Source organism: Canis lupus, chromosome 10 (genome assembly GCF_048164855.1).
Source record: "Canis lupus baileyi chromosome 10, mCanLup2.hap1, whole genome shotgun sequence".
NCBI classification, from domain to species: domain Eukaryota; kingdom Metazoa; phylum Chordata; class Mammalia; order Carnivora; family Canidae; genus Canis; species Canis lupus.
In genome coordinates, this window is record NC_132847.1 from 56416764 (window position 1) to 56444239 (window position 27476).

The window sequence follows — 27476 nt, forward strand, 5'->3', positions numbered from 1 at the left end:
GTTCAGTTTTGAACTTGTCTCTAGCCTCTTCTCCTGGCAATGGGTGGCCTCGTTTCCAAGGAGAATCTTGAAGCCAGTGGTCCTCGTTTCCTGGTTTATTGCCTCGAGACAGAGTCCTACTTTATTGCCTATAATAATTTTTATAGCTAGCCAAAGAGGACTTAGCTGCTGGGCAAAGTTCTGATAGTTCAGCAACCCCCCCCCACACTCCGGTGCCCACCCCAGGGGGCTAAAAGAGATAGCAAGTGTCCAGGAGAGAGCAAATGGGAGGGACGTTCCTGCTTTACCTGAGAAAGCAGGAGAAGGGGAGGAAGAGCAGAAAAATAGCCGTTTGTCTTCCAAAACAAGGAAGAAAGCCACCTGCCTGCTTTCATTTCTTTGGTAAATATTTGACTGGATGTTTGCCTTTTCTCTAGGGTTTTTGGGTGCTGTGAAGGCAACTGGGCACAACACCAGAATATCAGAAGCAGTTGATAACCAAGAGGCCAGAGAAGCTCACAGCACAATCCAGAGAACCAGATTGCTCACTGGGGTTGCAGGCAACTGCTTTCCCACCGAGATGCTTTCTACAAACTCAAGGTGAGTTATCAGAGTCGGATTCAAGACAAGTCGTGCTGGACAACCACTTGTTCTTGTCAGCTGTCTTCTTTGATGTTGGTGGTTCACGGAAACTGGGAGAAAGGCATAGATTTAGCTGATTTGTCGGTAGGCTGGCATGTAGACAGAAACCATGGATGGGTTCCTGGGTCAGTGAACAGATTTCTTTTTTTTTTTTAAATTTTTATTTATTTATGATAGTCACACAGAGAGAGAGAGAGGCAGAGACATAGGCAGAGGGAGAAGCAGGCTCCATGCACCGGGAGCCCGACGTGGGATTCGATCCCGGGTCTCCAGGATCGCGCCCTGGGCCAAAGGCAGGCGCCAAACCGCTGTGCCACCCAGGGATCCCAGTGAACAGATTTCTATTTACCTTCAGTTTGGAGCCTGAGTCAAATGGGAAGAGCCCAGGGATGGTGTTGGAGGACCTGAGTTGGAATCCTGGCTCTGTAGTTTCCGGAAAATCCAAATGCCTCAGTTTCCTCATTTATAAATCAGGTGTAATAACTCTGGTCCAGCTGAACCCCAACTTTGTAAAGATCGTATGATTAAAAAAAAAGATCATATGAGAAGAGGATGTGAAATGACTTTGAGATCTATAAAGTCCTGTCCAAATGCCAGTGATTAAGAACTCTCATTCAAACATTGGAACTTAAATCTTTCATCTTAAATAATCTAAGACCTGAAAAGAGTAGCCCAAACTATGACAGAAAGTAGAACTGTCACTTTCTGGTGTCATAGTGTGTCTGGTTAGGTTGTTGAGGGATGCCGTGGAGGGTGAGTGACAGAAGAGGAGTCATGGACAGACAGACATGATGGGAGTCCCTTGGGGAAGCAGGCTGTCTGTTACTAAACTTTTCATAAGCCAGAGTGCTGTAAAGCCGTTATGTAGAAAAATTTTTGAGTGTTCCCAGACCCCAGAACTAACCTCTCTTAGGCTTTTCTGTTATCTTAGGACACATCTGGCTAACAGATGCACAAAATAAATCAAGATAAAGCACCAGTGCTCACAGACACAGTTCCAAGCTCTGGCAGCTTGATGGAGATGCTGAATGTGTTTCCTGGGGAAGGAGCAGGCGGGGGGCTGGGGGCGCATCTCGATAACTGGGGTCCCTGCTGCTTCTATAACAACTTGCTATAAAACAAACGCTGAACACTGTTTTTTTGCTTTTGGCCTTTTTTCATAAAGGGGAAAACCCCCTTTGGGTTTCTTTTGGTTAGTGAAAACAAGTACTAATGTAGGGCTTTTATAAAAGCAAGATGGCCTAATGTGAGTTTTTGAAAAGAAGGGCATACCTGTACCTGGAGCCCTAGGTATGGGGAAAGAGGGAGGAAGCCTCCAGTGGGTGGAGAAGGATGTGGGACAGGGAACAGACCAGAGGGTGTCCTGAAGGACAAGTGGACAGAGAGGGGAGTCAGCTGAGTGCTGGGGGATGTGAACTAGGGAGCCTGAGGGCGCTGGCTGGTCTCTCTCTCCCCTCTCTCCAGCTGGGCTCCTTGGGCTCAGAGGGAAGCATTAAGAGGAAGCAGTAAGAGGAAGCAAGGGGGTGTGGTTGGATGTGGACTTCGGGAGGTCCCTCTGGTCACAGGGTAGAGGACAGATGAGGGGGGCAGCGCAGGATGTGTAGGACATGGTGGGAATTCTATCCTGAAGTCCAGGTGAGGATGAGGGTAGCCTAGACTGTGGTGGTGACTGGGGGGATGGAGGCGTGTCTGGATTCAGCAAGGATTGGAGAGTCCTCCTGACCGGGCTTGATCTAGGGGTGGATTAGAGAGCATGCCTCTGGGCCTCTGGCTTGGCCTAATGGACGGGCGGTGATGCTACTCCTGACCTGAGGATCCCTGAGGAGGAGCAGGTTGGCAGGAGTGTTCAGTTGGGACAGGTTGGACTGGAGTGCTTGGGACATCCAAACCGAGATAACGAGAAGGCAGGCAATTGGCTATATGGTCTGGACTCAGAATAGAAGTCTGAGCTGCCCTCAGAGAATGTGATGTACCTCATGGGGCTGTTGTGCCCTCTGGGCCCCTGACATTCTTTTGAGGTCAGCCTCATGCCCTCATGGCCTCCATGTGCCCCTCCCAGGACCTCCTCTTTATCATGGTTGTCTCCCTGGACCCAGGCTGGTTGTCTGGCTCTGCTCACAGAGAATAAAGACCTGGCACATGGTGGGGAAAATAAGAGGCCCTGGGAGAAAATGGAATAAAGGCATGAAAGGCCCATTAATACCTCAACTCTGATCCTCAGAGCTTAAAGTCAGTACCTGTGTTGGAGTCCCCCCTCCACTCCTGTGGACAAGTGACAGCCTCTCTCTGAAGCTCCTTCTCTAAGGGTCCAGCCAGACCTTGGGAGTGAGAATGCTTTGGGAACTGAAGAGCCCTGTTCCTTCCCAAGGTACCCCCTAGCTGACACAGGGGAAGATCCCATGGTTCCTATGTTCCAGTGAAGAGCTCTGTTCCCAACCTGGCCGAGCTGATCTGGTCTCCCCAAGACACTGGTGGAGCCGGGGCACCCAGTCAGGATTTTGGTACAGTGGCTTCTGTGTCTCTCGATGCTGCTGCTGGTGCCACCCAAGGAGAGCGCCCCGGGGTCCTCTGGGGGCCAGGCTGCTGCTTGGAATCCACCTGAGGCATTGAGGGAGGCAGCTATAGGGAAGGGGGATGTGGGCCTCAGTTAACAATGCACCATCCATATCCATTCTTTAATGATCTAGGGAAGTGCTGGCACTCTACCCATTCCGCAGCCAGGCAGCCCAGGGTGCAGGGAGGAGAAATGAGTCACCCCAGGTTGCAAGGTGCTTGATTCCAAATCCCAGACTCTTCCCTCCAGACAGATCTGAGGTCCCACAAGAACATAAAAAATAAGCCTATACATGCCCTCTTAAGGAGGTTACTGACCCAGAACCGACCATTTCCAGCTGTACAGCAAGGGCAAAATGAATGACAGTAGTCAAGGCAAAAGAGAAGGAAATGTATTTGGACACAGAGAAGACAGACGCCCCGGGAAAAAAGTGGAATAAAAACAGAGTGTGTGTATATCTTTCATTACATAGCTTTCCCCTGGTTCTCAGAGTCACAGAAAGTGACAGAGACAAACCAGCAGGCAGACAGTAAGAGAGAAACAGACAGAAGACACATATGACTTTTCTGGAAAGGCTGTCAGAGGCAGGCCTGAAGTGGGGTAGTGGGGCAGGGAAGAAAACAAGAGATCGTCCGCCAGGCGGCCACCCGTGTGGGTTTTATGATAGTCATGGACTTAATTTTATTTTATTTAAACAATTTAAAGTTTTAAAATTGGAAGTATACATATTTATAACAGAGGAGGGAATAGTGTATTTTTTTTGTAAATTTATTTTTTATTGGTGTTCAATTTGCCAACATATACCACCCAATGCTCATCCCATCAAGTGCCCCCCCCAATGCCCATCACCCAGTTGCCCCCCCCCCACCTCCCCTTCCACCACCCCTAGTTCATCTCCCAGAGTTAGGAGTCTCTCATGTTCTGTCTCCCTTTCTGATATGGAAATAGTGTATTGAACGCATGTCTTCCCATCACCAATCCCACAGCCAGACTGGTTTTCTGGGGACCCCCTCCTGCTCCCCACTCCTCCAGACAGCTTATCATTTCATCGTGGATCTCAGACTTGAAAGGAAGTTTGCTTCCCCCCATGGAACTCTTAAATCTGTGCACAAATGACCTGGCACACAAAGTCAGTCCTTCACAGGCCCCCGTGCAACTCTGGTCTTTGAGAGAGTTCAGATTGCCCTGACCATGGAACTGGAATACGACATCGAAGAGTCCTAGAATGTAACAGAAGGTTCTTATGTGATGGTCCACATTGCCAGGGTTCGAGTCCTGCTGGCTCCTCCACTTACTAGCTGAGTAGGCTTGGATGAACTTCCTGACCTTTCAGTGCCTCTGCATTTCCCCATCTGTGAAGTGGGGTGATCGTAGTGCCTCTGTCACAGGGCTGTCATGAGGATGAAGTTAGCTAATATTGTACAGCCCTTAAAGCGTGGCTTGGTGCCCAGTGGGCCCTGAGAAAATGGTAGCCATCCCTCCAACCACTTAGGGAACTTTTGTGAGCACCTACTGGTGCACCCAGGAGCCAGGCACCTAGAGATAAATGTGAAGGGTCTCAGACCCCAGGGAGCTCCCCATCCAGGGGGATGCAGACCCAGGAAAAGACACTTGGCAAGCAGTGGGCTGGCTTCTGTGGTGGTGGGCTGTGCCCCAAGCAGTTCAACCTGCTTAGTTCACAAGTGACCAACAGAAGTGTGGTCTCTGGGCTAAAGGAGCTGTGGCACCTGCGGCACAGCTAGGTGACCTTGAAGCAGTCATGCCTGGCCAGGCCTCTTTATGTGAGGGTCTCAGAAGCTGGTGGCTCTAAGGGGCAGTGGGGCTTTTCTGGGTAAAGATGCTGTGCTTTGGCCACCCTGCCAGTAGCATGGAAGTGAGAGGCGGTCACAGGGCCAAGCGTAGCAGACACTGTGGCTACTGGTTAACCAGGTGAAGGACTTCAGTCCATTGCATGGTCAGGGGGCCAACAGCAGGGGAGTCCCCGATACCCTCATGCCTAGTAAGAGACCGGGGATGCCAGACTGTGCCGTGCAGTGGATTGAGAAGGGCTGACCATAGACACTCCAAGGACAGAGGAGCAGACAGGGTTGGCCAGCAGGAGTACCTTTTCAGCCCAACTGAAGGCAAATCTCTTTTCTTTGGTCAGAGCTGTGCCAAAGCAGGAAAGGGAGAACATCAGTTCTCACTGAACTTGAGATGGGCACTTGACTCTCACTGTGTCTAATTGTCAGGCAGCCCAGAGGGGAAGCATCAGATCCACTTTCAGGATGAAGAGAGTATGGCCCAGGAAGGCATGGTTGGCCACCGTCACACAGCTGCTGAGACATGGAACTGGGCTCCCTCTCAGGTCTGTCCGGCTCCAATGACTCAGTGAAATGGAAGGGTTGGCTTTGTGGGGAAGTGCCCAAATGAGACACCATGGCTGCCTGGGTGTCGGTATGGGTTCTGGGGAGGGTCCTAGAAGGCATTCATGCATCCAAAGGGGTTGGATTCCAGAAACTTCTGGTGACTGGGTGGAGGTCTGTGACTCCATGATGGGTGGATGAGAGCGTTTTCCCTCAGGTGGACAGGGCATAGCTGTGCCACACACAAGCCCACCACTTCAGTGCTGTGTTTCTCATTCTCCCTCCCTCCACCTTCCTTCCTTCCATCTTTATTCATTCATTCATTTAGCACGTACTGGGTTTGTTATGTATCTGTCCCAAGTTAAAAGCTGGGGGTAGAGCTGGGATGGGAGATGGTTGGAGTTTGAAGTTGAGTGAAACTTTTCTTGCTTTGGAAAAGCCCAGGCTGAGAGTGAGAGCTTAGGCCTGAAGAAGTCACCGGCAACAGGAAGTACAGGTGATGAGTACCAGAGAGCCACATGGCTAAGGAGCTGCGGAGAGACCTTCCCAGGGGAGGGCAGAAGGATGGACTCTGGCACCAGGGAGGTGAGCCAGGGCCAGGAGGCTGGTGCAATGCCCCCAAGGGCAGGCTGATAAGGGCCTCATCTAAAGTTTCCAGATGATCTCACCTGCTGTTACACATCAGAGCAAGGCCTGGTATTTGGGAACCCTCAGTGTAAGGACAAATGCTTGCAGCAGGTACCGTGAGTCAGAGGCCTTCAGGGATGGGGGCCCCTGCCCTGGCAATGACCTCATAGTCAGGTTTTTAACAAGCTGCTGATTGAGAACCGTTAGTGGACTGTACAATTAATTTAGTGGTTATGACCGGCATTTTACAAAATGGAATGGACCAGAGCAAAATGAATAGAATTGAATCAAATTAAAAATACTAGAGGATACTGTGCATATGAAGAGTTCTGTGTTGGGAAAATTTGTTTTACGTGTGCTCGCACACATACACAAGTGAACTGGGTCACAGCTATTGTGTACTTGACCACAACTATGACTCGTAGTCAAAAAAACTTAAAAATACTACACTGGTCCAGTTCTCTCATTTTGCAGAGCATGGGAGAAGAGAGTAGGTCAGGGCACTGGCTCCCTCCTGTGTTTTTTTCCTCTAAACTTATCTTTCTCCCAAAGCATATTTTATATCAACATCAGTTTCCAAACTCCGACATCCTCATTTTTTTCGCCCATGCCCAGGGCCAGGGCCACATCTGCCCAGTGGTGTGCCAGGGAATGTGTAAAAACTGGCTCTCTGGAAAAAAATATATATGTTTAACATACATGGTACTAATAGAACAGATGTATCACACAACTTACAAATAATGAAATATACAACACTCTTTAGTACAGGTTCCATACAACCAATTAATTCTCGTGGAATGCTTTCATTGATTTTTTGCTGAACTCTTATCTGTAGCTAACCTGCAATTGATGAATGAGCATAGTTTCGACATGAATGTTATTTGATCATTTTATTTACATTAATGAGTAAGACCCATATGAAACAATGAAGACAAGGGATGGGTCAGAAATTCACTTGTTTATCAATTAATGGAAACTATTTCTTAGATGAATAGGATAGGGGTTTTTAAATTCTGGAAGAGAAAAAAAATTCTGGAAGAGTATTTCCTCAAAATTTTTCTTTTCTTTTTTTTTTTTTTTGCGATTTACAGTGCCATGGCTACAAACATGCTTAAATGTAATCTGCATTATTATTAACATTTTCTCTGCCACTTCATAGTCAATCTACAAAACAATAAAGCAAGCCCTGATTTGTAGTGTTTCCCTGTTTCCACCATGTAAATATTCCCAACATGATGTAAATATTCCCAGCTTGATGTCCCTGAAAGTGAATATGGGAAGAGATGCTCAGTGGCACCCTATAACATAGTTTCCATCATATGGATACAATAGATGTAAATAACCTCAAAAGCATAGATGATGGAAAAATAATTACAAAGTGATGGGTTTTGAGTATTTCCTACCTTTCTTTTTAATATGGCTTATTTAATTATAAATTTATATAATTTAATTTTTAACAGTGCTGGTCTTGAACAACTGGCTGGCAAGATTCCTGATGATGGGACAGTCCCAAGCTGGTACAAGCCAGCCTGAGCACACCATTACATCTGCCCTGAACCCTCAGGGAGGCTGTGCATGAGGGGGTTGATGGGATTCACAGAGGTGGGTCTGGGCTGGCACATCACACACCCCAACACACAGACTACTGCCCTCCTGGAGGTATCACATGGACAGGCAGGCACCTGCACCCATGTAGACACACACGTACACACACACACGGACAGACAGAGACCTCTTCCTCCTTCCCTAATCCTTCTCCACACTGAGCAGTCCTGCTGCTGCTGCCCATGAGGAGGCCAGTGCCTGAACTCACTGGGCTATGCCTGAAATAGTCCTGGGCATCCTGACTTCTTCTGTTCGCTGGCCCTCTCTGGGCCTCAGATTCTTGAGGGAAGTTCCCTTGGAAAAAAATTTTTTTTTGATCTAAAGTATTTACTTACTTAAAACTTGATAGTTGGGAGTTGAAGCAGAAGGCACTCTTCTGCTCAAGCAACTCAGAGGGAGCTGACCTCACCCAAATCAAAAGACTCAACATTCCCCGGTGCCAATTCCTTTTTTTTTTTTTTCCTCCTTCATATTTATTTATTTTTAAACTTGAATTCAGTTAATTAACATATAATGTATTCTTGGCTTCAGAGGTAGAGGTCAGTGATTCATCAGGTGTATATAGCACCCAGTGCTCATTACATCACATGCCCTCCTTAATGTCCATCACCCAGTTACCCCCTCTCCCCACTCCTCCCCCCTCCAGCAACCCTCAGTTTGTTTCCTAAGATGAGTCTCTTATGGTTTATCTCCCTCTCTGATTTCTTCTTGTTTTCTTTTTCCCTCCCTTTCCCTGTGATCCTGATCCTCTGTTTTGTTTCTTAAATGTAGCAGGCATTCCTGGGCCTCTCTGTGCCAGGTGCCAGGCTGCCCTGGGAGTGGGAGATGGGTCGGCCACAGGCTGGGAGGCCAGGCTACTATAGCAGCTCCAGGGAGCCCTGTGAGTTGGCAGCTGGGACTGGGAGGGTGGTGATGGGCAGCCTCACCTTCTTCTGGGCGGGCTATGAAGCCTCTCCTGGCTTCACTTCTTAATTTTAGGAGATAACATGAGATTCCTGCAAAGATTAGGTAATCTAAAATTGCAGAATGCCTCGGCCATAGCCGACACACAGTTAAGTGACACCCATCTGTCAAGGAGGGCTGTTGTCCTATGTTTAACTTATTTCTATAGAGTGATAATGTTAGGGCCAAAGGGAGCAGTACATAGCACGCCTCAGATTGGCCCTCACAGCATTTTATTAAGAATTTTTAAAAATTAGGGACGCCTGGATGGCTCACCGGTTGAGCATCTGCCTTTGGCTCAGGTCCTGATCCCGGGGTCCAGGGATCAAGTCCCGCATCGGGCTCCCTGCATGGAGCCTGCTTCTCCCTCTGTCTGTGTCTCTGCCTCTCTCTTTGTGTCTCTCATGAATAAATAAATAAAACCTTTTAAAAAAAGATTTTTTTAATTAAAGATTTGTAATTTATACCACCACAAACCTTGCATATTTTCACTTTATGCTGATTTCACACACATCTTCACTTCAGAATGGTGTTTTATGGCTTAAGGACAACCATTCATTTTTTCCCCAGATTACAGAGCACATGTTTATTGCCTCTATTATGTGCTAGACACTGTTCTTAGCACTCATCCGGCTAGAAGGACACAGCTGTCAAGCAGCATATCTCTGTGTACTGCAGTTCAGAAAAAAAATCATAAGAAGACAGTAGCATGACCTGAAATCCCACTACCTAGAGATGCCCACTCTTCACAACTTGGGATCAAGAAGGAATTTTCTTTCACTTAACAGTATATCAGAAACACATTCCCAAGGCATCATCCGTGGAAAGAGGATCTTCTACATTTGGGGGTGTTGCTTTGCTGCTGTCCTATAGGTGTTCACCCTTTAGCCACCTGCCCACCAGCCCTGGACCCACCAGGAAGCAGTATGAGTAGCAGAGACCAGGAAGGGGTCTCAGTGGTTTTCGAACTTGGGTTGCCTGTGGTAGGCTTCAAATGTTCACGGTGGTGGCTGCTGGGAGGAAATGTAGCCCCGGGGCTACATGAGCTCACCTGTTTCCAGACCAGCTCTCGGCTCAGCCCCTCCAAGCAGGACACGGGCCTGCTGGTGAATCTGTGTGGCAGTCACCCATCCAGAAGAGTCTGATGCATCTGTATATACTGACACAAGAAATTTCCTTTCTTTAGTAAATGCGTTTTCTTTCCTTGATTAAATGAAGAAATCAAGTGTAGTCAGATCCCATTTTTGCTTAGAACTATAAAGGTTATAAAGGAGAAGGACTTTTTATTTACTACTTTATACATTTGTAAATATTTTCAGTGTTTTACAATGAGCATATATTACATTTCAAGTGTTATATACTTAGAGATTGGCAGAGTGAGGGATAGAGAGAGAGAGAATCTGAGCATATCTTTAGGTGGCTTTCTGAGTACTTCCTTAGCTTCTATTTCTCAAAAGTAGAATTCTTAGAAGTGGAATTGTGTTTTGAAGATTCCTGGTGTATATATTGTAAAATTAATCCACAGAATGGTTATACCTGTTTACACTCTTACTACCAGCAAATGGATAGTAACTTGTCTTAACCTTCAGTTAATACTGGGTAGTATTTTAAATAATTCCCAATTTAGAAGGGAGAAGAAATGGGTGGGAAATATCAGAAAGGGAGACAGAACATGAGAGACTCCTAACTCTGGGAAACGAACTAGGGGTGGTGGAACGGGAGGAGGGTGGGGGATGGGGGTGACTGGGTGGCGGGCACTGAGGGGGACACTTGATGGGATGAGCACTGGGTGTTATTCTGTATGTTGGCAAATTGAACACCAATAAAAAATAAATTTATTATTAAAAAATAATTCCCAATTTAATAGATAAGATAGCATTTTATCTTCTACTTTTACTACTAGTTATAATTTTAAGAACTTATTGCATATTTGGGCCCCTCCCCCCCTGCTGCGGGATATGGCCCAGTGTTTTACCTCCAAATTGGCATTTCACACGTTTTTTGTCACAGTAACTACTTACCAAGATGTTTGTTTGTTTGTTTGTTTGTTTGTTTGTTTAGAGAATGAGCAGGGGTAGGGGCAGAGCGAGAGGGAGAGAATCCCCAGCAGACTCCCTGCTAAGCACAGAGCCAGATGTGGGGCTGGATCCCACAGCCCTGAGATCATGACCTGAGCTGAAATCAAGGGTCTGAGCCACCTAGGCACCCTGATATTTAACAATATATTTTACTCATTTTTCTGTTGGCTGTTGCTTTTAAACCCTTCTCCTTCTTCCTAAATCCTCTTATTTCTTGAGAATTTCTGTCACTTTTTTCCCCAGAGGGTCTTTTGAGGCCTTGTATTTCTAAGAATGTTATCTATCTATCTATCTATCTATCTATCTATCTATCATCTATCTATCTATCTATCTATCTATCTATCTATCTGTATTTATTTAAATATATATTTACTTAAAATCCTGTGCTCAGGGTTAACAGTAAGTTTTGCTAAGTCCTTTTCCTGCTGTAACTCTTTGAACTCCTCTGCTTCCTCCAAGATTTATGCTTCTTGTAGAGGATTTTCTGTAATAATGATCTCAGAGAGGTTCTGTATTAACTCATGTCTCCTCAAGAGTAAGTTTCTCCTTCTTGAACTTTTGCCTCCCTTTTGTGGTGTAATCTTTCCTCAGATGTTTGATGACTCTTGATTGTGTGCTTATCTTTGTGACTGAGTGGCCACTAGGGGGGTGAAGGTGAGTTACCTGCTTCGTGAAAGGTGGCTAGTCCTAAGGCTGTTGTCAGGGCAGCAGGTTGGAGGGGGAGGCACCATTGGGGGAGTGCTCCAGGGACTGGCCATCTGGAAGCTGAAGCTCCTGGTCTATCACAGGACAACCCGTGATCCAGAGCACTACCTGTCTCTCTCTCTGTGACCCATCTATACTACTGGTGACAACCTCTATTGCCCCTGGGTGGTCAGCAGACAGTGGGGAGGACAGTTGTGTCTCTGTGAGACCCCAGTTCATCATTGGATGGGCTGTTGGCAACCCTGTCCTGCTTCCCCTCTGGCACTGTGGATGTAGAGCCCTTTGTGTGGGGCCCCACACTGTAGCCTTATTGGCTCATGCCTTTTCTCTTTGCTGTAATCCTAAATGCCCTCCATAATTCAGGGTCTTTTTTTTTTTTTTTTATAGACCTTCCTTTTTTTTTTTTAAATTTTTATTTACTTATGATAGGCACACAGTGAGAGAGAGAGGCAGAGACACAGGCAGAGGGAGAAGCAGGCTCCATGCACTGGGAGCCCGACGTGGGATTCGATCCCGAATCTTCAGGATCACGCCCTGGGCCAAAGGCAGGCGCTAAACCGCTGCGCCACCCAGGGATCCCAATTCAGGGTCTTCTCATAGGTTCTGTCCCTAATAGATTCCCTTCTTGCCTTCGAATATCTCTGTTTTCTTTCTTTCTTTTCAAAAAAACAAAAACAAAAACAAAAACAAAACAAAACAAAACAAAACAAAAAAACATCTTGGGATGCCTGGCTGGCTCAGTCGGTTGAGCAGCAGACTCTTGATTTCAGCTCAGCATGTGATACCGGGGTCCTGGGATCAAGCCCCATGTCAGGCTCCCTACTCAGTAGCGAGTCTGCTTCTCCCTCTCCCTCTGCCCTCCCCCTGCTTGTACTCTCTCTCTCTCAAAATAGATAAATCTTTTAAAAAATTAAAAATGAAAAACCACATCTTTATCATTTTAAGGGTTTTGTGCGGGATGGGGAGGCTAATATATGTGCTCTGTGTACCTTCCTAAAGGCAGAAGTGGGACCGTATAGTTCTATCGCATTTCTGATGACCCAGGGTTCCCACACCTTCCCCACCATTTCTAGATCTTTCAGACTCATGGTTAGATATAACTGGGGAATATCAGGATTTTTAAAAACTAGAGGGGAATGTGCCCTGCTCATGGGTTTCCCCAAGGAGCACTCTTTTCCCTCCGAGGGAAAGGCCGGAGCTGGCTGGGGAAGGAAGCCTGGAGACGGCCAGACAGATGGTTTAGGGATGGGGGTTAGAGTCAGCATGGATCTATGGGCACTGGTGAGCGTGCAGAGGGGGTGTGGTGGCATCTGAGCATCAAGAACAAAGTATGAAGGAGCCCAGAAAGGAGAGGGTCCCTGTCAAGAGAAGTTTGGAACTGCTGTCTTATGTTTTAGACACGAGGCCCCCCAGCATCCCAGTCCTGCAGAAGGAAGCCTGGAGAGGACACAGTCCGCAGCCTGTGGTCTGAATGACCGTGGCTTTCCTGTGAAGTTCGTGAAGCTCAAGCCTCACTGCTTAGGGAGGGCCCTTCCCAGGCTTGGGGGGAGAGATGGGCACCTTTGTTAAGTGTTTCATGGTGGTATGTTTTCCTGAAAATATAAAAAGGTAAGATTACTTTTAAGATTACTTTATAGTTCTATTTGAAAAAAAAATGTCCAAATTATAGAAGCTTTGGGCCTCACAGAGCCTGAATCTATCCCCAACTATGTCATCAAGAAAGGAAGGAGTTAGGGATGCCTGATTAGCTCAGTTGATGGATCTCTTGGTCTTGGGGTCCTGAGTTTGAGCCCCATGTTAAGTGTAGAGATTACTTTAAAAATAATTTTTTTAAAAGAGAGGAGTTAGATCCAGTTAGCAGGAAAGTTGGATTGATAATCAAGTTGGAGAAAGAAATATGAATGAAGATGAATTCACCTAGGGAAGACACATCCCAGGTAGGCAGTATCAGCCCTGAGGAAGCAAAGTTAAGAAAGATTAGATGATCTTAGTAGGGTACAAGCTGCACTCCTGACAGTGATGCTCAAGGCTGATGGGTCAGTGATTGCAGCAGTGACTGATGATGAGAATGTGTTTTTGGCTGTTTTTCAGAATCAGGCAGCTAAATGGCACCTGTGTTGGCTCAGTGGACTTGGAGCTCTTCCTCCATTATTCTCTCATCCCATCAGTAAGTAAAGGCAGGGGAGAGTGTGGAGCAGAGGGTGGGGGGAATTGGGTCACCCCCATATACAGACTCCCAAAGTGGCCTGAAAGATCAGCAGAGAGACATCAGCTGAATTTTCTTGACTAGCTCTTTTGTATTATGCACCAAAAAGGCAGGTAGAAGAAGGCTTTTAAAGGCTGAAGAGTAAAGGACACTGGTTTTTAAGGGAGTCAAAAAAGACAAAAGACTCTTCTAAGGAAGCAATGACAGCTGAGATCTGAAGGGAGATGTGGTGAAGAGCCTTTCAAGCAGAGGGGGGAGCACGTGCAAAGGCCCTGTGGAGGAGGGGAATGGAGAGTGTGAGTGGTACCTGCATTTTTAGTGCAGTGGGAAGTAACTGGAGTGTTTCTAGCATGCGGCTGGTGTGATCAGATTTCCCTTTTAAAATGATCATTCTGGTTACATTGTGGGTCACATTTTAGCTCATCCTTGATGGTGGTGGTGAGCTCAAGACATCTGGGAGGTGAAACAGTAGGACTGGGTAGTGTGTGGGATAAAGAAGTTAGGGAGAGGAAGGGTTGAGGATGACGTGGGTTTCTAACTTGTGCAGCCAGAAGGATGGTGGTACCTGCCGTTCACTAGTTAAGGGGAACCAGAAGAGATCAGCATTTGGGTGGTTGAAGGTACAGGGCAGGGATGCAAATTATGAGTTCCATTTAAGACATACTGAATTTAAGAAACTCTCAACATGTCAAAAAGAAATGCCAACCCTGTAGTTAGATAAACAGTTATGGAGCTCATGTACAAGGTCTAGGCTGAAGAGTCTTCTGTGCTTTGGTGGCCTTGTGAGTCTTCTGTGCTTTGGTGGCCATTGAAAGCATGGACATGTATGAGAGGACGCAATAATAGAAGGAGTGGTCTTTGGACTAAACTATGAAGAACTCCCGACTTTCGTGGTTGAATAAAGAATAATCCAGCAGAGGAGGTTGAGAGGTAATGGACAGCACCCAGAAATTCATGGCTGTTGGAAGCCTAGGGAAGAGGGTGTTTCTAAGAGGAGGAAGTGGTCAACCTGGTGAAACTCGGCTGAGTGATCAAGCCAGATTTGAGCTTCAGGTTTCCATTGGATTGATGATAATTTTTGGCTTTGACCAGAGCTGTTTCCATGGATGGGTGTGAAGCCAGGTTAGGGGCTGAAGAGCAAGTAACAAGTGAGGAAATGAAGACAGCAAGTGTAGACAATCCTCAAGAAGTTTCTGATAAAGGGGCATCAAGGATGTAAGAATATAAGAATATGATTGAATCCACAGGAGGAGAAAAAAAAAAAAAAAGCAAAGAAGGATTTGCAACCTGACAGGCATTAACCCCTTTTTACAGATAAGGAAATGGAAGTTCAGAGAAGTTAGGTCTCTCTTCCAGTCAATATGTGGGGAAGACGAGACCTGAACCTGTTCAGGGCAACACAGAGGAAAACTCAATACAAAACATTCTGAAGGGGACCCCTAGGTGGCTCAGGGGTTTAGCGCCTGCCTTTGGCCCAGGGCACGATCCTGGAGTCCCAGGATTGAGTCCCACATCAGGCTTCCGGCATGGAGCTTGCTTTGCCTTCTGCCTGTGTCTCTGCCTCTCTCTCTCTCTCTCTCTCTCTCTCTGTCTGTCTATCATAAATAAATAAATAAAATCTTAAAAAAAATATTCTGAAAACTCAGGGGTATGTGCAGCCAGCTCCTTGACTTGGGGTTGGGGGGGTCTGAGGAGTCAGACACTCTACGTCCTCTCCTGACCCTCACTTTCTCTTTCAGGGAAGGGCCCCAGGGCTGCACTGAGGATGAATGTTCCCACTGACACTCCCATCTTCTCTTCCCCTAGCTCTTCATCATTTTGGTCTTGTCCTTTCTCCAAAAACGAGATCACCGTAAGCAGAGAGATGAAACTTCCCGCCTCCTGGGAAAGCGCTTTGAAATCATCATGTGAGTGGAGCTCGGGCTGATCACTACAGCTTGGGGTGTCCTGTGTTTGGGGTCAACACCTGTTATAAGGCCAGGGTTACTCCCCGCTGCCTCTCCAGGCAAGGCAAGGGGCCTTGCCTCCTCCCCCTACTTCTTCCCCTCCCTGCCTCACCCCAGCCCAGCTCTGGGAGTTCGGAATCGGTGTCCAAGCTCATGCAGTCTCAGCACCCAGGGCTGCCCAGATGTGATGAAAACATCTCAAGGAGGCTCAGCTCACTATGGGAAGGGCCTTCCCACACCCAGCACTATGGCTGCCTCAGGAAGCAGGAGGAAGAGTTCTTGGTCGGCGCCTGCAGCAGCAAGCATTCATGCTGGGATGGTGCCATGAGTCACTCACAGGGAGATCTGCTTGGACCAGGCTGCTTTCCGGGCTGTGCTGGCTCAGCCATCCTGTCTCTGCACCTGTTATCAGTTTCTCCTTAAGCTCTAATTGCTCATATCTCTGCTGCATCACCCCTTAATAATTCAAAATAATAATGATAATAAAGCAGATAACAGTTATTGCACAGGGACCGTGGCCTGTGAATCATTTGTTTTGCCTATATTCCATGGATGAACCCTTTTGCCAACCTAGCATGCTGGCGGTTCTTATCCTCATGTAGTGTATGAGCAAACTCAGGCTCAGAGAGGTTAAGTGACTTGCCCAAGTCCACACAGCTAACTAAGTGACAAGAGCTTTAACCGAGGTCTGGTTGATATTTGCTCTGATTCCCCCAGTATCATATGCTAAGCAGGCTCAAGCCTGTAAACATGCGAAGGTCTCAGCCGTGGGATCTGGAGAAGGGAGAGGAAGCCAGGGTGTCAAGACCAAGGCTAATGGTGACCTAAGGCTTCAGGGCGACAAATCCACCTGCAGTGTTCAGGGAGTCTCTGTACCAGCTCTGACTAGCAGACTCAATCTGGATACAACCCAATGGAGGTCTCAACTGCTCCCAAACTGCTGGGTCTGAGCCACACTGGGTGGGGCGCAGAGGTATACCCTCCCAGGTATTGGACACGCAGGGCCTGGTACAGGACTTTTTAAGTGGTAGGAGCTCTGTATGGGTCATGTTGAACTACTTTGAATTCAGTTGCTAATGGCACAACTTGCTTGCTCCCTGGCCACTTTCCCATCAAAACCCCTGCTTTTCTGAGTAGTTCTCATTGAAAGCCCCTCACATGTGCATGGCACATGACAGTTTGTCAAGTATTTCTTCATTTGTCACCCACAGTGTCTCTGACATGAGTGGAGCGGGGGTTGTTATCTGTTTTAAAGATATGGCAACAGTCTCATGTATCTCTGAGGTACTGATTAAGTTTGGTTCACATCAACAAAATGCGTGTCTGTGAACATGTAGTGAGCACTTACTCTCTTCAATGGCCTGTGCTAGGTGCCACCCGTTGGAGCTTCTTGTTTCCTAGACCAACAGATAGCAAGAGAGGTGTGCTGAAATATGGCCACACTGTTCATGCTGAGGGGACACAGGCAAGGCAGCAACCCGCTGGGCCTGCTGGGAGTAGTTTGGGTGATGGTGGGGGGCTTCCCAGAGGAGGTGCTCATTGAGCTAAGCCTTGAAGGGGAAGACAGCAAGACAAGCGAGGCAGGAGGTGAGATCCAGATCCTGCCCCCAGGTCCCTGCCTCCATGCATTGCTCCTGACTCTGATTCCAACCTGGCATGACTTTCCAGAACAGAATTTTGACAGCTGACTGGTTCCTGTTCTCAGCGTCAGAAACCCAAAGTGCAAGGCCAGGCATCTGATTGGCCCATCCAAAGTCAGGTGGTCACCCCTGGTCCAATCAGCTTTGGCTGAAAAGGTAGGCTTGCATGGAACCAGCCCAGCTAATGCTACCCAGACCTTCCTAGGGGTATTGGAACCCTCACAGTGGCAGGGTGCGGGGCATGCTCCCCCAAGCCTGCCAAGCACATACTCCTTGTTTAGGTCTCTTAAGTCCTATTGCCTGTGCCTCTCATAGGTGAAACTCATCCTATTTTGTTTGTTGTCATGGCTAGTGGTGTCCTTGCTTGTGTCCCCCTCCCCCAGGACCTGAGCTTCTCAAGGGCAAAGATTTTTGTCTTCCTGCTTCAGTACCCTGAATCCACACTTACCCCAGAATTGGAGCTGAGGGTCTCAGAAAATGTCAGTTGAAATGAATAATTCACTACCCAGTAATCCCTCCTCAGGGTGAGATTGCTATCTTGGAGATGACCTGTGGGAATGAGCCACTCTCTGGCCTCACAAGCTGTTTCTCTTGTTCACAGACCTCTGGACTTCGTGGGCACCTTTAGTAACCGATGGTCCTATGGCATCGCCTTTGGGGCCACGGCCAACAAGGTCATGTTCTTGTTCTCAGAAGGCTACCAGCCCTTGCAGATTCCGCAGTGGGCCCAAGGTAAAGGCTGCCTCATACTTGCTGGGCATTTTGCCATGGCAGGTCTTGCTCTCAGAGACCGCCTGGCACAGGTTCCCTGAGATCAAAGGATAAATGTTATGAGAGTCAGTGTTCTTCCCTAGCTGTTACTTGCCCAAGGAAAATGTCTAGCTTGCCAGGTCTCAAAGCTTGTTTGTGGGGCTTTCTCCCAGTGAGATTTAGAGCTCCTTTAGACATAGAACAAAGGCTCAAAATTAAATTCATCATTACCTAGCCCAAAACTCTCTTGAGTCCTAGCCATTTCTGCCTTCTTCATATCAACAAGCCCTGGGATTCCTCCTTACAGAACAATGCTTATTTCTGGGGCCATTGGTCTGAAGCCTCTTCATTTCCCATGCCTCATATTCTCCCTGAAGGATCACTCTAGTATACAGATTCAGTCACCCTAATACAGTGACTCTGAACCTCTCTGTCCCACCTCTCTCAGGGCCTCCAGGCCTGTCTGAGCAAATGTCTACCAAGATCTCATTAGTCTTTAGGGAAATGCAAATTAAAACTGAAATGATATACTATCACATATCTCTTTGGCATATATGATTTGATAAGTTTTGACAAATGTTTATATTCATGAAATCATGACCACAATTGAGACAATGAACCCCGTAAGTTTCCTTGTCCTCTTTTGTAATCTCTCCTTCCCCCTATTGCATTACTGCCCTCATTTCTGATATTTTATTAAAAATTATTTAAATGGGGGATCCCTGGGTGGCGCAGCGGTTTAGCGCCTGCCTTTGGCCCAGGGCGCGATCCTGGAGACCCGGGATCGAATCCCACGTCGGGCTCCCGGTGCATGGAGCCTGCTTCTCCCTCTGCCTGTGTCTCTGCCTCTCTCTCTCACTGTGTGCCTATCATAAATAAATAAAAAAAAATTATTTAAATGGAATTATACAGAATGTACTTTCCTTTGGGGTATAGTTTCTTTCACATGGCATAGTTATTTTGAGATTCATACGCATTTAACCATGCCAGAAATTCATTCTTTTTTATTGCTAAGTTGTGTTCTACTATATGGAGAAAACAGAGTTCCTGTGCCCATTCACCTCTTTTTTTTTTTTTTTTTAAGATTTATTTATTGATGAGAGAGAGAGAGAAAGTGAGTGAGTGGGGGGAGGGGCAGGAGGAGAAGGAGAGAGAGAATCTCAAGCAGACTCTGCACTGAGCTGGAGCCCAAAGTGGGGCTCAATTCCATGACCCTGAGACCATGACCTGAGCTGAAACCCAAAGTTGGCCTTGTAACCAGCCAGACCACCCAGGTGCCTGCCCATTCAACTCTTGATTGACATTTAATTTATTTGCATTTTTAGCTATTGTAAGTAAAGCTGCTATGAATATTTGTGTACAAATCTTTGTGTGTACCTGTGCTTCCATTTTTCCTGGTTTCCATTTTACCTTTGAATGGAATGGCTAGATCATATACTTCATGTAGTAGATCATACTTTTTTATATTTAGATTTTTAAAAAAAGTTTTTAAAAAGTTTCTTTATTCATTCATGAGAGACACACAGAGAGAGAGGCAGAGACATAGGCAAAGGGAGAAGCAGGCTCCCTGTGGGAAGCCTGATGTGAGACTCGATCCCAGGACCCCAGGATCACCACCTGAGCCAAAGGCAGACGCTAAACCACTGAACCACTCCAATGCTCCAGATCATATTTTTAAAAAGAAATCGTCAAACTGTTTTCCAAAGTGATTGTTCCATTTTAGATAACCATCATTGATATGTGAGACTTCCAGTTTCTCTATGTCCTTGGTAACACATGGTCAGTCTTTTTATTTTTTATTTATATTGTTGTTGTCAGTTCTCTTTATTAAAAAACTTGGGGGGCACCTGTGTGGCTCAGTCAGTTAAACACCTGACTCTTGATTTCACCTCAGGTCATGATCTCAGGGTTGTGAGACTGAACACCATGTCTGGCTGTCTGGCTCTGTTTTAGTAGGGTAGAACCTACTTAAGATTCTCTCTCTCTTCTCTCTCTGCTCCTCCCTGCTGCACTCTCTCTCTCTCTCTCAAATAAATAAATAAATCTTTCTTTTTTTAAAGGGTTCTCTTTCTCCTTTCTCTGTCCCTCTCTCCCACTCCCACTTGTGCATGCACTCTCTCTCCACACAAAAAAAATTATTCTGGGTATAGTTGATGCACAATGTTACATTAGGTTCAGGTATACAGCCCTAGTGATTCAACATCTCTATATGTTATGCTCTGCTCCAGGCAAATGTAGCTACCATCTATCGCCATACAGCACTATTATAATATCGTTGACTATCTTCCCTGTGCTGTGCCTTTTAGTCCTGTGACCTGTTCATTATTCATTCCATAACTGGCAGGCTGGAAGACCCTTTCACCCACTTTGCACTCCCTTGCTGGCAACCATCAGTTTGTTCTCTAGAAATATAGATCTGATTCTACTTTTTGTTTGTTTGTTTGTTTAAGAAATAACAAATGTTGGCGAGGATGTAGAGAAGAAAGAACCTTCATGCACTGTTGGTGGGAATGTAAATTGGTACAGCCACTGTGGAAAACAGTATGGAGAGTCCTAAATAATTAAAAATAGAATTACTAGATGATCCAGTAATTCCACTGCTGGGTATGTACCCAAAGAAAATGAAAACACTAAGTTAAAAAGATACAAGCACCTGTGTTATTTACAATAGGCAAGAAATGGGAGCATCCCAAGTGCCCATCAATAAATGAATAAAGAAGATGTGCTACACACACACACGCGCACGCACGCACATAGGAATATTACTCAGCCATAAAAAGGATGAGATTTTGCCATTTGCAATAATGTGGATGGACCTAGAGTGTCTAATGCTAAGTGAAGTAAGACTGAGAAAGACAAACACCATCTGATTTCATTCATATGTAGAACCTAAAAAACAAACGAAACAAAGTCTTTTTAATTTTAGCCATTCTAAGAGGCACATAGTCATGTCTTATTGTGGTTTTCATTTGCATTTTCATAATGACTGATGATATTGAGCATATTTTCATGTGCTCATTTGCTGTCCCTCTAACATCTTTGGTGAAGGTCCAAATCACTTTCCTTATTAATAAAAATTAGGGTTTTTGTTTTCTTCATATTGAGTTTTGATAGTTCTAGATCTAGTTCTGTATGTAAGTCTGTTATCAGATGTCTGAACTGCATTTGCTCCAACAATTTTTGAAAGCTCACTTAAAGTTTTGATGAAATCTAATTTATTCATTTTCTTTTATGGATCATGCTTACAGTCTCATAGAAGAAATCTTTGCCCAATCTAAGGTCATTTAGATTTTCTCCTGTGTTTTTGCTGGAAGTTTTATAGTTATGATATTTTGCATTTAAGTTTATGATACATTTTGAATTAATTTTTTGCATATAATGTAAGGTATGGATTGAAGGGTTTTGGGGGGTTTTTTTTGTTTGTTTTTTGCCTTTAGTTACCCATTTTTTCTAGCACTGCTTATTTCAAAAACCTACCCTTTGCCCACAAAATTGCCCTTGGACTTTTGTCGGCATCAGTTGGCTACATACGTATGGGTCTGTTTCTGGACTCTGCTCTGGTCCATCGATCTGCAGCATGGGAGGGCTTCAGTCTCTCCACATCCTCCCCAACAGTATTTTCTATTTTTAAAACAATTACAGCCATCTTAGTATGTGTATCTGTGTGTATCTTAGTATCTAATTGCTGTCTGGATTTACAGGTCCCTAAAGACCAATGCTGTGGAGCATCTGGCAGGGTCAGAACATCATTTCCTGCTTCATGGCTCTAGATTCCTCTCTTCTTTTTCACATAGTGATTATAGAGGCGTATCCTCCTGTTATCCTCATACTTTCTGAGTCAACTTCTTTCCTCCACTTGTGTCTGGACACGCTGTTTCCCAACTCCTAGGAGTCTTACGGTCCTCCCACTTTGGAGTTTACTGTCTGTCCGCAGGCCACCTCCTTGGGGGGCCCCATCCCAGCAGGGGCCTGAGGTATTCAGCATAGGGAGGTCACAGGCCTGCCCGCTCCAGCACCAGCATACCGTGCTTCTTCTCACCTGCGAATCTCGGCCTTCAGCACCTTGCCTGCTTTCAGCTGGGATTTCAGCTTTGGTGTCTCGTGTCTGCTGGCACTTTGGGATTCTACTGTTGGGCCCTTCAGACATCCCACTGCCTTCTTCTGCTTCTTCTTACTCGGGTATTGATACCAAATGGTCTTGAGACCTAGATTTCTGATAGGTGTTGTCTCTGGGTTTGGTTTTGCCATCTTAGTTGCTCTGTCTGCTTCTGTGATGGGGATTTCAGGTAGATTGCAAAATGATGCTGTTGTGTCTTCTATCCTTACATAAATTCTTCCTTGTATATAGTCTGTCCCTGCCAGCCTCCCAATGCTCACATGCACATAAATATTGACCAACCCCAACTGGCCATCCCCCTCCTCTGAGTGAGGAATGCCCTTTCTTCCCTTCTCCTCTCCATCTTACAAACTCCTGCTTGCATTTCCTGGCCTTGCTAAATGTCACCACCTCTGGGAAGCCTTCCCTGACACAGACCCCAGGTGAAGTCATTGGCTTCTACTTTTTGTCCCACAGCAGGTTGACTATGTCTCTGGTAATACAACACTCACCTTCCTCCCTGTCTTCTCTTTGGGGCTGTAAGCATCTCAGAGCAAGGAACTTGTTCATTCTTCCCATAGCCTGAGTGCCTGGCTCTGAACCTGGCTCAAAGCAGATACTTTGTAAAGGTCATCTTGCATGGTTAGATTTTCCTGGATCCTGTTAGATCCTCTAAGAGTGAGTCAGTGGTAGAATGAATATTATCATTGCCTTGTTTAGAAAGTAGGTAGTGGTTGCAAGAGGTATTGCACACACACACATCACCAGTCCTTGTGTTGCTATGGTGTATTTGCAGGGCTCTTCTCTTGGTGATTGCTGTTTGTTCACTTATATGGCCTGTCTCCACACATCATACTGTGAGCTGGCCAGAGGCAGGGGCCAGGTCTTCTACATCTCAATACTTAGCCAGTGCCTGGCATGGAAGAGTCCCAGGGAAGGTCTGTTGCAAGACAGAAAGACATTCCTGCATTCCTTCTTGCTAAGCTGGGGCTTGTCCTCTCATCTCCTTGGGTCCTGAGGCCTGTGACTGGAAGTCGGTGAGAAGTCCCATAGCTTCCTTGGGACACCCTGAGCCCGGGAGAAGCGGACTCACAGCGTCTCTGGCCCTGTCTCTCCCAGCCTTTGTGCTGCTGATTGGAGGCATGGAAGTCGGCCTGTCCCACTTCCCCTTCTTTGCCTGCCTCTCGTCGGAGTTCCAGCTGGTCAGCTCCATCCTCGGCTTCAGCTACTCTCTGATCTGGTAAGACGGATGCTGCCTGTCTGCCTTCCTGTGACTCCTTTGGCCATGGCTGAACTCTGGACAAAGGGCTGGAGGTGACCTGAGAGCTCCCTGAGGATCTTTGCCCAGACCTGGGGCTCATGATGGCAGGGTGACTGGTCCCAGGTCCCATTGTGCCCTCTCTGTGGGCCTGCATTGAAGGCTGCAGAAGGTCAGGGCACCATTCTTTCTGCTTCATGGGCCACTCATGATTAGACTATTCCCAGAAGTCAGGGATATAGCAAACTTCATTTCTGTAAACTGCCAAGGATCCCATAGGGGGATGCAGGAGTCCTGTGTGAATGATGTTTCTCTGTGTTGTCACATATCTCCTGGGAGCCCAGGAGAAAATCCATGCACCTCAGTTCAACATTGAGGGCCATTGCAGTCTGGCCTCCCCTCTCTCTCCATCCCCCACGATCTCTAGCACACACCTTAAGTCATACCACACTCCTGCATTCCTTCGTTCACCCACTAACTCAGCAGACATGCTATCATATCCTCGCTGTGCCCCAGGGAACATGTTAGAGAATAAGAGGGACCCTTGTGGTTCATGCATTCTGACCTCCTTGTCTATATGTGGCTGTTCCCCCTGTGGATCAGCCTCCCCTACTTGGCCTAGTGATAGATACATGTTCTTCCTTCATGGATTGTTGACCCCACAGATGGAGAACTTCTTGACCTTCTGGTTGATGTCTATGTCCTCAGCACCAGCATGGAGCTGGCCCCAGGACTACTTGCTGATTGAATAATCCCACAGGCATTCTGGCCAGAGGATTTGAGCCTCTGTCCCCTTCACTGAGCTGGTTCTCGGCCCCCCCCCCCGCCCCGCCCCAAACACTGCAGCACTTTCTGTGACAGAGGAATCCTCAGGCCCGTGTGCAGGCCACCTCAGGGGCTTGCAAGCAGCTGACGCACCAGCGACTACCATTCCCAAGTTTGTAAATGGCTCGTTTTATAAAATTAAAAGAGAGTATCCAGGGTCAGACTTGGAGTAATACTGTGCCGTCTGTCAGCCTCTGACAAATCTTCGCCCCGGGGAAGAGAGGGTAGTGGGACTGGCTCAGCAACCTGTGCTCCCCAGAAGATGAATCAGGCTGGAACACAAAGAGGATTGTGCGTCCAGTGGGCAAAAGCTTTAGGCTCCTTCCTCAGGGCAGTGTTTACAAATGAAGCCAGTCTGAGCAGAAGGAGCCTAGATGCCAGAGTCAGGAGACCTGGGCCTTGGTCCTGGCTCCAAGTGTGACTCTGGACAAATTCCTGTCTCTCTGTGGGCTTTGGCTTGCCCACCTGAGTGACAGAGGCAGGGAGAAGGAGATCACTCAGGGGCTCTGCTCTGTGGGTTCTGGGATTGGGTCCTATTCGAGGCATATTAAATGAATTTGGGGCATGTACTTTGGCATAAGCAGGGTGTCTGATCTGGGAAGGATGTACACAGAGACCTTCCTGAGGAGGAAGGGAAGGGGAGGTTGTAGCTCCAGGCTGATGGGATCTGGGCCTCTTTTTTTTTTTTTCATCTTTTAAAAATTATTTTATTTAAATTCAATTAAGTAATGTATAGTGTATTATTAGTTTTGGATATAGAGGTCAGAGATTCATCAATTGCATACAAGGCCGAGTGCTGATCACATCCTATGCCCTCCTTAATGCCTCATCCCCCCACCCCCCTCCCCTCCAGCAACCCTCAGTTGTTTCCTAGAGTTAAGAGCCTCTTATGGCTTGTCTCCCTCTCTGCTTTCGTTTGGGCTTCTTCACAGGGAATATGCTGGGAGCAGCCATAGTACCCCAAACCCTGTTTTTGTCCTGCAGGTTTGCTGTCACCATCCTTTACATCACAGAGTGTCCTCATGGGCAGGTAAGTCCCCACTGAGCTATGTTTAGAGTATTCAGTCCTGTCACTGTGACCAGTTTGTTGTGTGGTATTGGACAAGCCTCTGCCACTCTCTGGGCCTCAGTTTGCTTGTGTGAGCAAAAGGAAAGTTGGAGCCATTCAAGATATTCCATTTGTACAGCATCTTTTATTCATCAAGGTGCTCATTCATAGACAGATGTTCTCTCAGTTGATGTTCACAGCAGCCCCTCAAGGTGGGGAACTCCTCAGCAGACCTATTTCATAGGTGAGGAAACTGAGGCCCAAGTGTATTAAGTAACTCTAAAGTAGTAGCAGATTTGAGAGTTGAGACCAGGTCTGGCTGACTCCTTCACATAGCCTTACTTTCTCTGTCTATAAAATGGGAGACTTGGACTGGATAAACCCTCCAGCTTTGCCATGCATTGTCCTCTTGGAATTGAGAAACTGGTTCATCTGTGTAGCCTTGTATGCTAGGAAAAGGAGAAAGATGAAAGAGAGTATCACACTGCATCTAGAAGTGTTGCTAGGCAGGTGGTGGGGGGAGCATCAGGAGGCCACCGGGAGCAGGAGCCAATGGGAGCCTTGTCAAAGTCTCTCCCAGGTTTCACTAACCATGGAGGGTGTGATGGAGCTGGATTGGAAAACAAGCTTGAGGGCTGGGCCTTCCCTCTGCATCTCTGTGCTGAAATGCATGAGAACATTCTAGCATACCTCTGCCCAAAGAGATACCCTCCACCCTGCTCACAGTGCCAGAGATTCCAGATCACAGACATTTTCTTTGGAGAGGTTCCAGACTTCCTGAGGTTCTTCTGAAATTTGAAATATTCATGGTCAATTAAGGGAAATGGCAGGCTCTTACCTCTATGCTCAGTCACTAATGTTAAGTACTGCTATTCTAGGTGCTGTCCTAGGCTCAGGCCCCCAGATTAACTATTGCATGATTCAAGGCGCTTCAAGGTACTTTGAAGGCTGTATGGTAGTGCTATACCCAGCTCACCAATAAATAAGAAAGTTAGACTCAGGGGCTAATGGGACTTATGAGTGAAAAATCATGGGACTAGAATCCAGATCAAGGTAATAATAAAGATTTCATCTTGTGTTCTCAAATGTGTTCATGGAAGCATTATGTATGAAAATGAGACATTGGAAGAGTAAAAAATGTCAAATATTAGGAGAAACTTTAAATAAAATTGGATCATCTAAGTAATGCAGTATTACAGAGCATTAAAAGTGACATTTGCAAATAATTTGTAAGCACATGGGAAGCTGATTACGATGTATACAGGCCTATGTATTTGGTATAATTTCAATTTATTTTATTTTTTTAAAGATTTATTTATTTATTCATGAGATACACAGAGAGAGGCAGAAATAGAGGCAGAGGGAGAAGCAGGCTCCCTGTGGGGAGCGCAATGGGGAACTCGATCCCAAGACGCCAGGATCATGCCTTGAGCTAGAGGCAGATGCTCAACCGCTGAGCTACCCAGGCATCCCATAATTTCAATTTATAATAGACATATATGTAAGGATAGATACAAAGAAAAGACACTGGAATATTGGTAGTGGTGATGTCTGATGTCTGAGTGGTGAGCATACAGTGGTGAGGATGAGGGGGAGACATGAGCGCCCACATCTCAGCATGCTTCTGCCTGGTACCTGAACATCACAGCATCAAAACCTAACTCCCCATGGGGGCAAGTACTCAGGAAACAAAAAACATGAAACCAGGGGCATCCGAGTGGTTCCATTGGTTAAATGTCTGACTTTTCATTTTGGCTTGGGTCTTGATCTTGGGGTCGTGGGATCAAGCCCTGCACCTGGCTCTGCAGTGGGTGCAGAATCTGCATGGGATTCTCTCTCTCTCTCTCTCTCTGCCCTTCCCCCCACTCACACTCACTCTCTCTGAAATAAATTAATTAATCTTTAAAAACAAAAATCCCCATGAAACTAACCACTAAATTGTGAAAGATAAGTCACAATATTATTTGTCTTAAAACAGTGAAAAAATACTTTGTGTGGGGTTTTTCCATTAAAATGAAACTAAAATTACAGAAAAACTATGAATAATATCTTGAGAGACCTGTACTCTTGAGAACTTCTGTTGCTGCCAACATGATGGCAGTTATGAGGCCTTCCTGCCTTTCTTTCTTTCTTTCTTTCTTTCTTTCTTTCTTTCTTTCTTTCTTTCTTTCTTTCTTTCTTTTCTTCTTTCTTTCTTTCTTTCTTTCTTTCTTTCTTTCTTTCTTTCTTT

The 27476-nt window shown here is 46.3% G+C and overlaps 1 protein-coding gene across 1 annotated transcript in view; it reads left to right on the plus strand.

Annotated features, from left to right (window-relative positions):
• Positions 1-265: 265 nt before the first annotated feature.
• Positions 266-27476, plus strand: part of LOC140641718 (stimulated by retinoic acid gene 6 protein-like) — a 49226-nt gene continuing 22015 nt past the window's right edge. Inside the window, exons 1-6 of the mRNA XM_072842026.1 lie at positions 266-579; positions 13569-13644; positions 15490-15590; positions 17871-18001; positions 23235-23355; positions 25183-25228. Coding sequence (XP_072698127.1) covers positions 398-579; positions 13569-13644; positions 15490-15590; positions 17871-18001; positions 23235-23355; positions 25183-25228 — 657 coding nt within the window. The 5' untranslated portion in view covers positions 266-397. The remainder of the gene's footprint in view (positions 580-13568; positions 13645-15489; positions 15591-17870; positions 18002-23234; positions 23356-25182; positions 25229-27476) is intronic.